This window comes from Hypomesus nipponensis, chromosome 1 (genome assembly GCF_054491055.1).
Source record: "Hypomesus nipponensis isolate SF chromosome 1, ASM5449105v1, whole genome shotgun sequence".
Lineage (NCBI taxonomy): Eukaryota > Metazoa > Chordata > Actinopteri > Osmeriformes > Osmeridae > Hypomesus > Hypomesus nipponensis.
Window position 1 is genome coordinate 16488886 of NC_140361.1, and position 16356 is coordinate 16505241.

A 16356-nucleotide genomic window follows, 5' to 3' on the forward strand; every position below is an offset into this window, starting at 1 on the left:
CCCTCCTTGATATATTAATGGGAAACCTTCTCTGTCAGTATAACTAGCAGATCTTATGTATCCTAAAGGCAAATTGTTTTGGGGTGAATACTAAAGGTTAGGGAAATACTACAGATTGACTCCAGAAGTCCTGCTTGTGGAGGTCTTCCTACGGTGGTCACAAAGTTGTGAGGAACCTCAGACAACCCGTAGTCACACCACTCTCCAGAGGGAGAGGCAAAGGGTCAAAAGTGTCGAATGTAGAGCCCTTTCTACCCTAAGTGAAAGTTACTTCCTGTGACCAGTAACGCAGAGGTCAATCCTTCTGGAACAAGCCTATCTTGAAAATCCCCTACAAATATTGATATGTACATATAACTTCCCTGTCATAATTGACATATTGTACAGCCAAATTCATAATATAATGATGATCTACTGCATATCAAAAATGAAAAAGCAGGTTTTAAAAAAAAACATGAGAACCCAAACCATTTTGCTGCTGCTTACTTACCAAACATTACAATAAAAAAATGTGTTCATGAGTGTAATACCATTTGCAATTTAACCCTATGAGTTTTGAAGAGGATTCGTATGGCATCAGTAGCTTTTATGCGGTTCCTCGAGGAGACAAACACTGGTCTGTAGCTCAGAGGGTTAAAATAGTTGTCTTATTTACATTCCTTAACTTCATGTGGTGTGGAAAACAAGAAATCCTTAATGCAACTCGTGACAAAGACAGACTTCAACACCCCGGAGTGTTTTAACAGCTCTCTGAAGATGAATCAAGACAACTCATCACAATAAGAAGCTTTGTTTGTTTACTGCACCACAGGAGGTTAAATAATCTAATAGACACATCTACATGCAAACTAGTAAAAACGCAAATAAATCAAATTTTAATTAGAAAGTTCAGTAAATATCAACAGCAGCATAATGGTTAGGATGTCATGAATGTCAAATGTGAAAATGAACACTTCATATAGCATAACAACTATTGTAGTTATAAGTAATCAACACAAAATACTGTTTTTGCACTTTTACAATTTCCCCATACTACATCTTTATCATTACAGATTCAGTTAAAAATAATTTAATTAGAATGGCATAATTTCATACTTTATGGCAAAATAATAAATATATAATAATATTAAAAAGAGCTTTTGGATTTGGGGAAACAGTGCTTAATCAATACAAGCCACTTGTTTTATTGAGTTACAGTTATGTGGCTGAATTTTGACTCCTAAATACACAGGAAAACGGGAGTATTAGATGATTTAGTAGTCCTGTCTTTGCATATGAACAGTACGTCAAAATGCAAGTTGGAATCAGTACAAAAGACCTGCAGCGACTGACCTTACTTCCAGAGTCCTTGGTTCCACATTCACCCTTATCGTACCACCATTTGTTTTTCAGCTTGTCTAAGATGCCTTGTTCACTGAGTTTCAATACTGCAAGGTTTACCGGAGTTCTTCACGAGGGAAATAACATAAATAACATTATATTATGTTATTTTATGTTATTCAACTTTTAAGCTAGTTCATACTTCACAAAGCGATACAGCAGGGCTCCTGGCTATGTCAACATCACAGAGAAAAAGCATTCTATCTATTACCTTTGTCCCCCTACTCTAGAAGCCAGGACCTACCCATATCGCTTTGAGTAATCGGCAGGCACTGTTAACACGGTGACCAGCAGGAGCACTCTGCTGGTCTTCTCAAACAAGCCAAATAAATAATTGTTAAGAGGGGACTTACTTAGGTGACAGTGACTCATCTGACTAGGACTGGACCCAACAAGAACCCCGTTCTTGATAAAGACACAAAACCTCAGTATTTGCTTTTAGCTAAAAGAAGTCCTAAATGTACAGCAACTAAATTGCCGTACTGCTTTGTAAAAGTTGACACATCCATGCACACTCTTACCCTGGGCAAAGAGATTACACTACTACAGCATCCTTGTAAACCACCTCATCTCCATTCAAGTAATCTATCACCTGGCCAAGAGGACATGCTGGTCCAACTTACATTTTGATGTAACTTTGAATTGGCCACAGTCACAGTTGACACATACCTAGCTTGATTTCACAAACACAACCCGAGTAGAGAAGTCCCAATGTGTTCCCTTTTCAACACCTGTAAGCACATTCTCATTAGGGTCATTGTCTTGGTGCTTCTGGATAGAAAAGAAGAGTTTTCTGATAAGAGAGCACTGTATCGATGAGAGACCTTCCTGATGCTAGTGAACAATGTCCCTCCAAGGGGAGATACATTAATTATGCACTGGGAGAAGATAACAGTGCTGTACTCTAAACCCCTCATAGCCTGCCACCGATAAGCAAACTGTTAAGACCAGGGCATTGTGTTGGTGCAGGGAGACATTGATTAACAATGCAATTATCTGTTAACATGCTTTGTGCTTGAAACTCAACCTAGGTACCAGTTTGTTGGTGCCTGAGGGGGAAAGAGAGGATGATGCGGGGGTTGAGGGGGGTAATAGTATGATGGGGGCCAGCTAGGTAAGAGGTTGAAACAAGTTTGCCCCCGGCAGGTTTTAAAGAAGGTAATCAAATTTCCTCTCCAGGGAAAAAAATTGCCCTACCAACCCCAACTGATAGAATTACTGTGTCAGTGGCCATGGGATTTACATATTTTTTGGTTCCAAGATTATTTCAATTTGATTGGCTTTCCACAGTGTTTATTCAACCATGCAAGAGTCTTAGCTACACCCCTTAAGGGAAGCATAGTGAGAAATCCAACAACAAGATCTCAGGAAACATACAGTACGTACCTGTGTGTCAACATAAATAGACGGCAGCACACAGTAAGACAGAGAGACAATCGTACCATCTTCATGCTCAACTAGGCTTTGTGACTATAAAACACACACCAATGTTAACATTGCACAGTAACGGCATAGATGATATACAGTTAGCTACCAATATGAAAACAGGAGTGCCGAGTGAGTGCCTGTTGCGGGAGTCAATAGAAGTGGTTCGGTCAATAGAAACAACAGTTCTTTGGTAAGGCATCACTTTAGCCACACCTCATGACACTTCTAGTTTCAACACCAGTGTGACCTGACCATTTAAGGCTATTCTTGATAACCCCATGATGTAATGATGCTACGACATCCAGTATGTCTTCAATCTTCTGCCGCTCATATATGGGCAAGCCAATTAGCAGACCTAAATTGATGCCTGCGTCATGAGAGTCATTTGTCATTAAATTAACCTTAACTGTGAAAGTATTTTATGTGCTTGTATTCCTCTTGTAAAATAGCACACAAAATGCTCCACCAAGCACAGTCTAAGTGATGCTCCACCAAAGCCTTCATGGTTCAAAGGAAGGTGCACACTTCGCACCATTAGATCCAGTAATGGGTGGGCTATTTGTCTTCAGGAACAGTGGAGAAGCACAGGAACATGATCTAACCTGACAGTCGTAATGTTGGTTGCAGGGTCACTGCTGGGGCATCATGGTTGTTAAACTTGCAATCAACGGTTAAATTGGAGAGAATAATATAATATTGCACACAATCAGAAGGACATATCTTTCTGTTACAAATGATCAAGTAAAAACACCAATTGAACCCCTTGTTGTTGTGTTTTACTGTCATTTATTATATTAGAGTTCTCACGTTTGCCTGCAATGCTTAGTCCCCTCAAGACTCCGCTGTTTGCCTCGCCTCCATGAGAATTGTAGCAGAGCAGCCATTTTGAGGTTTTCCTAAGATTTCTTCCATTTAGGCCCTAAAGCTTGTAGTTTGTCTAAGAAGCAACAACCAAGTAGTTATTATTATTGTTAAGGTCTGGTCTAATGTCTTATGACAAAGATGACCTGCACCACAATGTCTATATCCATCCTGTCGTAATTGATCTTTAAATAAAATTAAGATTGTTCTCACCAAAACTCTCACATAACCTAATATGTACGCAATAATTCTCCTCAAGAATGATTAATACCACAAGAAAACCTACTGATTAGTTGCATCATATTGGTACTGACACTTTAAGGATGTTGATACAGCATCTAAAAAGACGTCTAGCAACCTATCTGAATCATCCAAATCTGATGATAATATAACATAAGAAAATACACAAAATACAGCACAATTCCTCAATTGAAAACAAGACATTTCCTTCAGGAGAAAAATGTGTTCTCTGATATATCAATGTCTTGTTTTTGTAAACATTTGAGTTACAGACAAAAATGAAGGCTGCAAATAGCCATATTTATTTGCTATGACTCCAGCTCTAACTCACTTCAAACTGTTTCTACGCAATATCAATAAAAGCAAGTAAACCTGCCAGGATAGGTGCCCCACAGAAGTCAAAGCCAGAGTTAATTTCATCTCCGTCTTCTACCACTACCAGGCAGCCAAATGTCACATGTCCCTGGCTCAGATAAGCATCCAGTTCCTCTTCAGTAAAATAACTAGGTCTGCACCTCTTTGTCACACATCAGGAAACACTGATCTTTATCCTCCAGTGCTTCCTCATGTCCTTCTGTGAGCGGAAAATGTGAAGGTTCTGTGCTTGGCATAATTCTAAGATACCAAGTGTCATCATTTTCCCATTGCACTAATAAAATGTCAATTTTTAGAACTTTCTAAATATAACATCACATAATCTCTTCAGCTAATTATAACAAGTCAATCAAATGATCTGCCTGTTCTTCTAGTCAAGTCAGGGTTCTGTGGATCGAGTTGAGTTGTAAATAGCCTGGTCAAATGTATTATTTTATTGTCAACATCTGTCTCACTGCTTGAGTCCAGCAGCGGCAGGTTTTACTTGGGAGACTTTTAAATAGGGTTGTGGTAAGAGTAGTAGTAGTAACAGCCTTGCCGATTACTCTGCACTATGGTACCCGATCGTGGTGACATCACAGCTGACCTTGGAGTCACCTCCCCCGCTGCCGCACTCGCCCTTGTCGTACCACCATTTGTTTTTCAATTTGTCCAACAGGCCTTGCTCATTCAGTTTTAAAACTGCCAGGTTAACAGCATTTCTTGAAACGATAAAACATAACTTGTAAGAAAATGCACAGGTCCGTGAGAAATCTAATGCATGGTAATAATAACGTTAATCATAATAGTAGTAGTTCTAGCAGAAGTAATAGAGATAATATAATAATAGTGATCACATTAGATGGTACTTGATATGGGGCAGGGAGACTACTACCACTAGTTCTTGCGGGTTATAATAATATTAACAAGAGAATCTGTTATCAGAAAGGTCTAAGGAAGGACAAATTGTTTAAGAATTGAATGTATATATAAGGGTAAGGAAGTCTTATAACAACAAAGAAAGTGTTAGAGATTTTGGACAAGTGGCATGAAGGGTTACGTCGCTGAGAACTGAAGTGTGTAGGATGCGGACACTTGTCATTGAGAAGGAAAGTAACAACAACAACAAACACCATGCAATTAAGATCCGTCACAAGTGACAGCGCAGCTTTTAAAGGCTAAATTGAAAAACCATTGAACTGTTAAATTAAAAGTGACAACACGACAGGCAGGACGGACGGCACAGGCAGGACAGAGGGGAAGATCGAAGGAGAAAGAGGGAAAGAAAAAAGTTACAGAAAAAAAATAATTGCTTGTTATTTTAACCCTTGGATTAGAATAATCTACTGTCATAGAACAAAAGTCTCTCTCACACAACACATATACAGTACCAGTCAACAGTTTGGACACATTTTTTCCCATGGGAAAATGTGTCCAAACTGTTGCCTGGTACTGTATATAGCTGTATAGTATATGCATTGGGGACTTGGGGACCTTGTGAAGTAAATATATAACATTAAAACAACACTGTTTACGATTAAGCAACCTTGGTTTCCTAAAACAGAAAAAAAGAAATGTTACCTCCAGGCTTCCACAAACACAAGAGTAAGAGGAAAGGATGTGATAATAGGGAGACATCAGGGTAGGTGGAATACTACAACAACATGGAGGATATTGTTATATTATCCCACCCACCTTAATGCTGAGCCTTTGGGCGTCGCCACACCGTAGCCCTTGGAGTCCAGGTTCCCTCCCACCTTCATGGTGTCGCAAGGCTTGCGCTGTTCGATGTACTCGTTCATGGTGGACTCGAGGAGAAAGGCAAACTTGCCCTTTGACTTCCTGACCCGGGCAACGCCGTCTGGCGTGGTCTTAGCGAACACGGACGGCTCGGCTGATTTCATGTACGACCACATTTTCTCATACACTGCTATTTTGGATCGCTGTGCAGTCAGGGGAAGAGAGGGGGAAGAGGCAGAAAGTAGTTTAGACATAAAAAATGGATGTTGGTACAATGGATCTAGTTAATGTTTTTATACTTCATGATGATCCCGGCCTCAAAGATTTAATTCAGGATGCCGGGGGACATTGTGAAGTATTTATAGATATCATGTAAAGCGGCGTGATATCTTTTAATACTTCAAGAGAATATTGCTGGAAGGCTCCTGAAAACTTTCTGGGCCTGCGCGGAATCATGAAATATAAGAACTCACGCAATCCATTTTCACATCAGGGAAATTACATTTATGGTTTATAGTATATTTGGTGTTGATGTAGTATATATGATGTAGTATATACTTTAGGATACTAATGACAACAGATAGTGCTGAATGAGAATTGTACTTCGTTAGTTAAGTTCATTTTGACTGAGAGAGAGACCATGAGAGAGAGAGTATTTGAGAGTTAGCTTGTGTGAGAAAGACAAAGAGAGAGTGAGAAAGAAAAAAGAAAGAGAGACAGTGAACCAGAGTGAGAGAAAGATTCACAGAGAGTGAAAGAGAAATAGAGAGAGAGACTGGAAGAGAAAGAGAGGGAGAGAGAGTGTGTGTGTTCCCCTGTGCCTGAGGGGCAGACTAAGCTAGTCTGTGGAATCCAGGAGGAGGGGACCGGAGCGGAACACTATCTATGATTAGCATCAATTAAATTATTCAACACAGCTAGATTTATTTTGGCGTCCTTGTTTCCCAGTTTGGACAGATGGATCCTGATCCTGGTTCGGGTTAGTTAGGTGTGTACAGATGAGAACAGAAGCCCAGTACACATGAGTCAGGATGTGTTCAGCTTCGGAGCAAGAGGACCAAAGGGAGGCGGGCCTTCTGCCAACAGCCAATTGGTTCAAAAAGGATTTACTGTGCACTGCCAGCAGCCAATGGGGTCAGAGCATGCACAAGCTGTTGATATGGCAACATCAATAAGAGGCTTTGTTTCAGGTGTGTAACAGAGACTGTCACCTGGGGTTCTACCTGTAGGGGCAGAAACACGTTCACTTAAACCACTTAGGACCTCCGATTTGCCTGAAGGGATATCTGCTGAATCAACATATTGTCAATGTCATACATTCAAGATGAACACTACAAAGTTAAATTAAAGGCTCATATGAAACAGACATTATGCAGGTTGAAAACACTTTTGGGGTTCATTATGGTGAGTCGTCACAACATAGCATATGTTACAATACCCAAACACACACACAGGCCAGCTGACAGTCTTGCCTGGGCCCGGAAGGAGAATCTTAGATGCCCCCCCCCGCGCCCAGATCTCTCCTTTTCCATTACTCTTCCTGTCCCCTGTTCCAGTTCTGCCCCCCCCCTCCCTCCCCTGGGCCCAGGACAACAGTTCTGTTTGTCCCCCCCTATCGGTGGGCCTGCAAACACACACACACACACACACAGCTTTCTAACCCCATCTCCTTTTAGTAGCAGAGAAACCCATCAATTAAAACACATTCCCCCTGCAGCTGTGCTGCATGTAACCTCCCCCGGCACATTGCCTTTTATAAACAAAAACATCACCCTTGGCTTGACAGAACCGCTCTGCTGGCTTTCTACCCATGATCCAGAACAATTTGTTGAGAACCATCCATCTGGGCCCATCAGTGGAGGACTGGACATGGGAGGAGACGGCTACATAACACAAATTAAAAGTCTACGTGATAAATGTCCTTTGTGTTGATGAGAAAAGGCTTTACCTCCGGGATGGGCGTGTGTGTGTTGGGGGGAGGGAGGGGTGATGACCACTCTGGTATAACGCTAATGCACCTGGGATGGGGGGTGGGCTGCTTTCAGAAGCTCCATCTTCTTTTTTTTTTACGATCTTGTTAAATGTGTTTCATTTGCATGTGCCAAAAAGCTCTGGAAGGACGTCATTTGTGCTTGAGGACAATTTCCCCAAAGACTTAGGACTCATCTGCTCGGCAGTGAAAGAGAGAGAGTATATGTGGGGGGGAGGGAAATAGGATGGGGAGAGAGTGGAGAGAGTGAGCGAGAAAGAGAGAGGGGAGGGGGAAAAAGAGAAAGTCCCCCCCTTCAATGAACAGAAAAAATTATGGATTCCGTCATTGATTACAGTGGACAGTGAATGCCGTCTCACTGCTTCATGAAGTCAATTCATCAATATCAAAGCAGAGATGAAACGCCACCAAACCCTAGATAGGCTCATTCCACGTCTGCTCCAGTCTCCGCTGAAACATTCACAGTGAAGAAGGAAAGCGACGAAGGAGGAGAGAGAAATTACAACAGGGTGGGTCACAAAAAAAGAGAGAAAACAAAAAAAGTTTTAAAAAGAAAAAGTGAAAAAAGAAAGAATTGTGGACAATGCATTACTCTAAAGAACGCAAACTGAGGCCAGTTGAAAGTTACCTCCGGTGCTTCAATCCCCTTCAGACTGTCATCATTCACATCCGGCCATGAAGAAGTCATTTAAAATTCAATTATAGAATAATAAATGGAAAGATCCATCATTGGTAATGAAACGAACGTTTGTTGAGCAATTATGTCCAGCCTTAAATGTAGCTCTATACATGAGGCCTATTTAAACAATGGCAATTTCATTGCAGAAACATAATGAAATCTAAGTGGTCTCTTGAAGTCAATTAAAATAAAGGGAGAGTGGGTCACAACTGTTGTCCACGATGACTGGATAACCAGCACTGTTTGTAGCTGTGCTGAGGTCGCCGATCATAGGTGGGGTGTCTGGACTTCAGGTCTTACAAACAAGAAAAGACCTATGAAGCACACTTCATTTGTCATTAGGTTTAATAAACCTCTCTTAAGACAGTTTAGGATTTGAGTTAGAATTCTATTAAATTCACCTTCCCCTGACAAAGCTAATGACATGGGTTCACACATCACTCTTATATCTGCTGACTGGCTGTTGTCTGGCAGTTAGATCCAGTGTCAGAGCTCTGAGTGCCCCCTCCCCCACCACATACACAGTTAATTTGAGGTTCCATGTGTTCCTATTAGTTAAAAGCCAGTGTTGACCCCGGAATGACCTCTGGTGTCATTGCACGGATTATATTGTTGGAGGAGGAGGGACAGTATGGAGGGATGAAGGGGTTTTAAAGTTGATCCTGGAACAGTCAGTCTAACAGTGACAAAAACATACACACACACAAACATTGAAAATACATACACGCAAACACACATAACCAGAAAGATACACATACACACTATTCATACACACACCTGAGAGTTCTCTTAGTGGTTACTCATACCAAACTCAGTTTTTCCCAGTGTCCCTAGACATGTGTAGTGTGAAGATGAGAGGCAAGTTGTGAAGCTGACAGCTAAACCAGTATTCTTCTGAGGGACATGATGCAATTAGCAGTGTGGACAGACACAGTTTGTGGGTATGTATGAAGTGTGTGTGTGTGGTTGTCTGTCTGTGTATTTTCCAAAGGTCATTAATAAAGTCTCCTTTGAAGCTTTAACATTGGAGTGCAAGTCCCCTTTTTAGCTGTTGTTGTTGTTGTTTTTATAAAACCCACTGAAGTGGCCATTAAAATGTCTGGGGAAGGACGCATGATTAAAGCTCAAAGTCAAAAAGAATTGCCCTCTTCATTCTAAATGGCCACTTAATCTGTATCGATTAAGAGCTAGGGAGCTTTTCCTGGGAAGCTCTGCAGTCCACCAACCGGACGAAAATGCATTCCATGTGTCCACATCCGCTGGCATTATAGGGTACTTTCATCTTCCTCTTTCACTCTTTCACTCTTTCTCTTACTCTGTTGCTCTCTCTCTCTCTCTCTCTCTCTCCAGCCTCTGTCTCTCAGATCAGTGATGGAGGTCTATTTGAAAGCCCATCCTCAAACAGCCAGCAGCACTTCTTCTCCCTACTTCAACTTTTCTTCCACTTAGATTCAGGACATGTAATTTTTTTCTTCTTCTTCTTCAGGTTCAATTCCTACTTCCTGCTAGGACTACTTGTATCTCATGTATGCAGAAATGAAAGTTAGTGCCTCCGGGGGGGACGTGTAACTGTCAGTGAAAAGCTGCACTCGTCACAGCTCAGAATACCAATGGAGGTTGGATGCGGCAATCCGATCGAGCTCTGCCTCCCCGTCTCTCATTGGTGCTGATCGGCTGTTGGATGTGGCTCCTCTGAGAGGAGCTGTTTCCCCTTCAGTGGGTACCTCTATCTCCCTTCTTCCTGTCCTCTCTTCTGTCAGTCCCTGCCTTTATGCAAACATTCTCTAATCTTTGTAAGAGTCCCTCTGCACCCTGGAACACACTGGAACACCTTGAACTCAACACTGGTTCTCAATGTTCTGATACAGTCTATACATCTCCACAGTAACCTTCCCGAACATCTCCTTTGGTTCAAAACTGCATGTGTAGATTCACAGGCTTTCCTTACACAAGGTACCCACTCAGCTTTCTCAAAGGTCTCGTTATTATGCAAGAGAACAAATACACTTTACGTGTCATACAATCCCCCTACTTATATATCGCCATGCATCAGCTATAGTGTCTGGAGCACAGTAGCTGGGACGTGAAATTGATGTTCACGCTGGGTTAAGAGCAGTGGTGACTGAGCTCAAGCTGTTGTTTCTACTCATGCATGCACAACCTGCCATAGGAGGCGCCCTGCTCACGCTTCTATGCCTTCAGGATTCCATGCTGCTATGGTCCTAGATAAAAAGTATAAGCCAAAAAATTACAAATAAAACATGGAATGCATTTCCATTTGTGGTTCACTGACAGATACTTTGTTGTTTCATGGGGCATTTGGCAGGGGCCTGACTGTGTTGGCCAGTGTTAGTCTCCAGGCATCCCTCAGGGGTGATTACACATCATCCTGCTGTATCTCTACTACCAGAATTATTACTGTTGCAAGGGATTCAGCTTCCATGTCAATGCAAAGGTCATGCTTAATATATTGAGAGATTGCAGCTAATTATTCTCGATTCGTCAATGCAAACGTGATGGAGATGGAGAGGGCTGAAATGATGGATTTTGATGTTGAGGCTTTGTGACGTTGAGGAAGAACATAGAAGAAACTACACAAAGCTTGCAGCTCCTCCTTTCTCTCTCTCTCCCTCCTTCTTTCTCTCTTTCTATGTCTGTCTGTCTGTCTGCTTGTCTGCTTGTCTTCATGTCTGTATGTCTGTCTGTCTGTTTCTGTCCCTGTGAAGAGTCCCTGTAGGTAGGGGAGGTAGACAGGCAGCAGTCTGAAGAGGGAGGGCCCAGAGTTATTCCAGGGAAGAGCAGCCAACAGTGGGTACCGACATGGTGCCAAGAGCCTGGAGCCCCACAGCTCTCCACTGGGCACACCAGCGCAGGATCCCACGCCAGCTGTCCTATTTGGTGTGGGAGAAAGATGTTGGAGCTTTTCAACTGTAAAATTAGTTTGTTTTTGATATAATTTTTTTTGAAAGAATATGTTTTGCGTGACAGTGGTTTTTGAATTATTAAGAACGATATGTGTTGAAAGACTACACTTCATGTCACATTTTATATACAGCACAGTGCAAAAGTGCTAGGCTGCTGCACAAATACAGAAAACAAAAAATATAAATGTGTAAGACAATAGTAATGTAAAAAATTGTGTGAGCATAAGACTTCTGCACAGTACTGTAGATTACTCTGAAAACTGTTTTTAGATATAGAAGTCTGGAAATTCTCTATTCTTCTGCACCAACCTCACTGTGTTGAACAGGAGCAAACAGCGATGTACAGCATTATGAGGTTCTGCTTCAGTTGCAAGGCACCTTTTTTGAACCCCAGGTGAAATTATCCGATATCAAAGGCAGGGTTTCAGGCATAATGACATATGTCTGATTTAGCGTTTCCATCTGCTACCTGGGTCTAATTAAAGCAGAATGTATTTCCTGAAAAACAGATTTGAAATAGAGCTTGAACCTCCATTAATCAGTGAGTGTGTGTGTTTCTGTTCTTGCTTGTCAGCCCCTCTGCAAGTTTTAATTAAAAGTCCCTTGGTATAGCGGTTCACACATGTCATTTCCAGTTTGAAGGCTTAGGCGGTAACTAGGACACTCATTACAGGGAATATGTGGATTCTGGAAGGAGGCTCCCTCCCCTCCTGATGCTCCCAGCCAGACCTTTAGACACAGCGTGGCTGAGTTGACAAACCAACTACCTGGAAATTGATGTCCCTCAGCTTGGTGACAAACACACACAAAAGGCAGCAGTAGCATGTGAGAGTATGCTTGTTATATACTGCCTCAACTGTCCATTGTATATCCAGGTTTTCTTGTGATACCAGTGGGCAAGGGAATCTCTAACATGGGGAAAAGGTATTCATGGGTCCTTTGGGTTGGCCAGGGTCCACTCTTGTGGATGTATATTAGTCAGTTGTGTTTGAATGTGTCTGTGTTTGTAACTTGAATTTTTTTCACAGGGTCCAGGATTCCTTACAACTCCTCTGCAGCCAGCAGGGACCTAATTCTGAGCTATCACCAATGCTATTCTCCACCATTAACTCCCCCATTCGCTGCCCTATTGGAAGACTGTGGCTGGTCTTGAGAGGGGATGATGATAAGACTCCCTTTCAAGCCCCTGGTTAATTTATGACTTAATTGCACATCCAGTCCCTCATGCCAATGGACATATTGCTTATTCCTTCTCAAACGTTTGGTTTGACCCCGAGGGCTTTCCCTCATCAGGTACAATTTCCCTCTCCACAGTCAGCCAGCTAATTATATTTTGCAGGCTGACCCGTCTGAGTGCTGGGCTGATGTGGGAGCTTAGATTAGGCCTCTGTTTTTACCACCTCTCAAACATGGGCATGTCTTTAATGCTATTCCAACTGACAGGCGCACCCGCGTCAAGGTCGCACAGACACCAGCACGTTCATTCCATATTCATGTCATCGAGTTTCAAGTTGCACTTCACAAAGGCAATGGGCCTTTACACCTCAATTCAACCCCTTGAAATGCTGGATGCGTTGGTCGGAACGAAGACGAATAGCAATTTAGGGAAGTTCCTGAGAATGGAGTCGCTATACTATGTATATTTTTTACTAGAATGACTAACAACACAAGTATAATACCCACCGTCAGAGAAGAACACTGAGCCTCAGGGAGGCGCTCGAAAACTCACCCTAAAGAACTCTTTAGTGGAGCCTGAGTCCAGAGTCCCATAAGCAATTTCAGTCTGCTTGGCCAAGTCCTCAGCACTCTCTATGGGAGAAACCATCCTTTCCACCGTCAAGAAGGCAGCCAGGTTAGCCGTGTAGGACGAGATGATGATGAGGGTGAAGAACCACCACACACCCCCCACAATACGCCCCGACAACGACCTGGGGAGGAACGTGAGAAAGACAGAGAAAGAGGGTTTGTGAGACAAGGACATCCCTGTTAAAGGGACAACAAAAGCATGTACTCACTGCGGCCGTAATCTGTCATTTTTCGCAGGTTATTATTTTGACTGTCTAACACTGTTGGCCTCTAACATGCCCTCTTCAATCCATCAAACTGGATTTTACGAGAATTGGCAGATTCAAGCTGCATTTACTTTAAAAGAGACACAGGTCACTGAACATGGCTATTTATTAAAAGTCCCAGAGAGCTGCATCCCCGCCCACTCATCAGCAGTTAAGATGAGCCCAGAGGTTGAAGGTCATCCTCAGCCTTGTTATGTTCCCTGACACTGACCGCCTCAACCAATTATTGATCAAGCTATTCGGGCCATGGCAGTCTCATTCCGTTCAAAAGGGCAAACGTAATGAACCTTAAATACAGCTATAATGCTAAAGCTAGCCCAGTCTCACATGCAGAGCGGGCAAGAGAGGACAGTTTGATGAAGAGAAATAGATAGCTTGACCAACACTTTATGTCATAAAGATGTTATTGTTATTTAATTGCATCTAATTGGGCTGTGAACCTTTTACTAATTGGAGAGAGATAAACAATTAAATTCTACTCTACTGTACTCTGATATGCTAAACTCCATTCTGAGTGGACCCACCTTGGAGAAATATCACAGCCCTGCTGCATGAAGGCTCCCAAAGAGAACCAAAGGCTGTTGAAGATGCCAAAGTCGTTGGGGGGGTCCGGGGGGGTCTGGGGGTCTTTTGCCTCATCCTGCTCGTCAAGATTCCACTCATATGGGCTGAACCGGCTAACCAAGAACAGAACCACGCTCACACCAATGTAGGCAAACACGATGCACATCCAGATCTCGTAGGCCAGGGGGTCCAGGAAGGAGAACACCCCAGGTTTGGACTTCTGGGGCTTCTTGATCATGATGGAGATGCCCAGACTCATGAAGGGCTTGGAGAAGTCTATCACCTCCTCTCTCACCAGGGTGATGGTGAGGGGTGCGACAGCTATATCTGCTCTCTGGAAACAGGGACATGTAAAGTACATGTTTATTTTCTTGCCGTGACAAGCAAGAATGTGTTGTCTTCTTGTACCCTTGTATCATTGCAGCTGGAGATTGGTAAACCTACAGCTGTTGGGAGAAATACATATCTGTGGAACAACTTTGTTAAGTTAAGCGTCTTACATTTACATGCAGTAAAAAAACAAATATATATATATAAATAATAATCTGTGTTCTCAAAGCTTTTGAAGTGTGGCCTCAGAGGATAGTTACTAAAGGGAATAAAAAATATTTCAAATAGGACAGGAGTGTTTTTTATGCCATCTTCACAGAGACCAAAAAAAATAAAAACTCACACAAGGAGAGGGAGAGAAGGAAAAGCCCCAGGATGCTTTTAGTCACATAAGAAGCAAAACAAAAACAACTCCAATTTATACAGTTGGAAATGGAACTGTTCCCGTACTGAGCATAGTGGCTGACAAATCTGTCCACGAACGCAGTAGGGAGGGAGGGAGAGACGTAGAGAAGAGAGATATCCAACAATTCAAGGGGAAATGGAAGACAAATAGGTTCAGATGGTTGAGGCAGCTTGGATGCAATTCACCCAAATGAGATGGATGTTTGAGTTGTGTTTGGAAACAGTCCTCACGACTGCCATTGGGAGGCATACTAGAATGACCCAGGGAGCTGCCAAAAATCCACAAAACATTCCAGGTATTTTGAGTATTGAAAGATGGACTTTGTGGAATATGTATCTTTTGTCTAATTAGTTAAAAACTATGGCTTGGTCTAGATAAATCATAAATTAATGTGCACATAAATTACTAATTAAAAGTGATTTTTTGTTGATGTGGAAAATTCTTACCACAACACGAGTGATGCTTTCTGAATAGGACAGCAGAACATCTACCTAACAAAGAGCCAGATCTGTCCAGGGGAACAAATAAGTTTGTTCAACGGTAAAAAAAAGCCAGTGATTTAAACAGCAGCTGTAGAATTGTTCTCATGTAGAGAAGCTACAACCTCCGGCTATATAAACGACCCTCTCCAGCATCCTCCATCACTGCCTGCTCAGAGTCTGTGCCCTGCAGAGACAGAGCTGTGGCATCTGCATTACAATATGTTTAGACTTCCAAGATGTTACTCGTCTCTCTCTGTCCTCAGTTTTTAATCACTCATCTTCTAACCACATCTCCCACAACACACTCTCAAGAACCCATGGTGTTATTTTACATTTAGGACGATGGGTTGCTTTGTATAAAACAGAAGAAAAGAATGAATCACTCGTATATTAATAGTGTCTACAGCTAGAGCGCGTACGTGTTTAATTATGTAACAGCTTTTTCTTGCAAGCAATGTTTTGCGAAGGACACTTTGTGGTATAGTATTGTGTTGTTCTTTTAATCCATAAATTAGGAGAGGAACATGGGGATAGGGCTACACTGAGAGAAAGGGCTTCTAACAAGGTCACTCGGAGAAAACACACAAAAATAAAAGCAACAAAGGCATCTGTTTCTTTAACCTCGTCCACAGGGGAGCGAGCAGAGCTCAGAACAACCGCTTAATCCTGTAGCTGTCTCAGGCAGCACTCAATCAATGGTGCTGGGAAACAAAGCCATAAAGAGCACCTTCAAGGCTAACCTTTAAAAGACAACCAAAATTTGATTAATTTACTGGTCAAAAGGTCAAAGCCAATATAATCATTAACTCTTGCCCCACTAGCCTGTCTTCATACAAACCACCTGATGAAGACCTGATGGAGGCTGATTCCCTGTCCTCTATGATGAGGGAGGAGGGAGGGGGAGGG

General features: G+C 42.3%; 1 protein-coding gene across 1 annotated transcript in view; it reads right to left on the minus strand.

Annotated features, from left to right (window-relative positions):
• Nucleotides 1-16356, minus strand: part of LOC146302845 (glutamate receptor 3-like) — an 81627-nt gene that overhangs the window by 3542 nt on the left and 61729 nt on the right. The window contains exons 11-14 of the mRNA XM_084697315.1: nt 14193-14566; nt 13326-13524; nt 5959-6206; nt 4871-4985 (exon numbers count right to left, since the gene is read on the minus strand). Coding sequence (XP_084553441.1) covers nt 4871-4985; nt 5959-6206; nt 13326-13524; nt 14193-14566 — 936 coding nt within the window. The remainder of the gene's footprint in view (nt 1-4870; nt 4986-5958; nt 6207-13325; nt 13525-14192; nt 14567-16356) is intronic.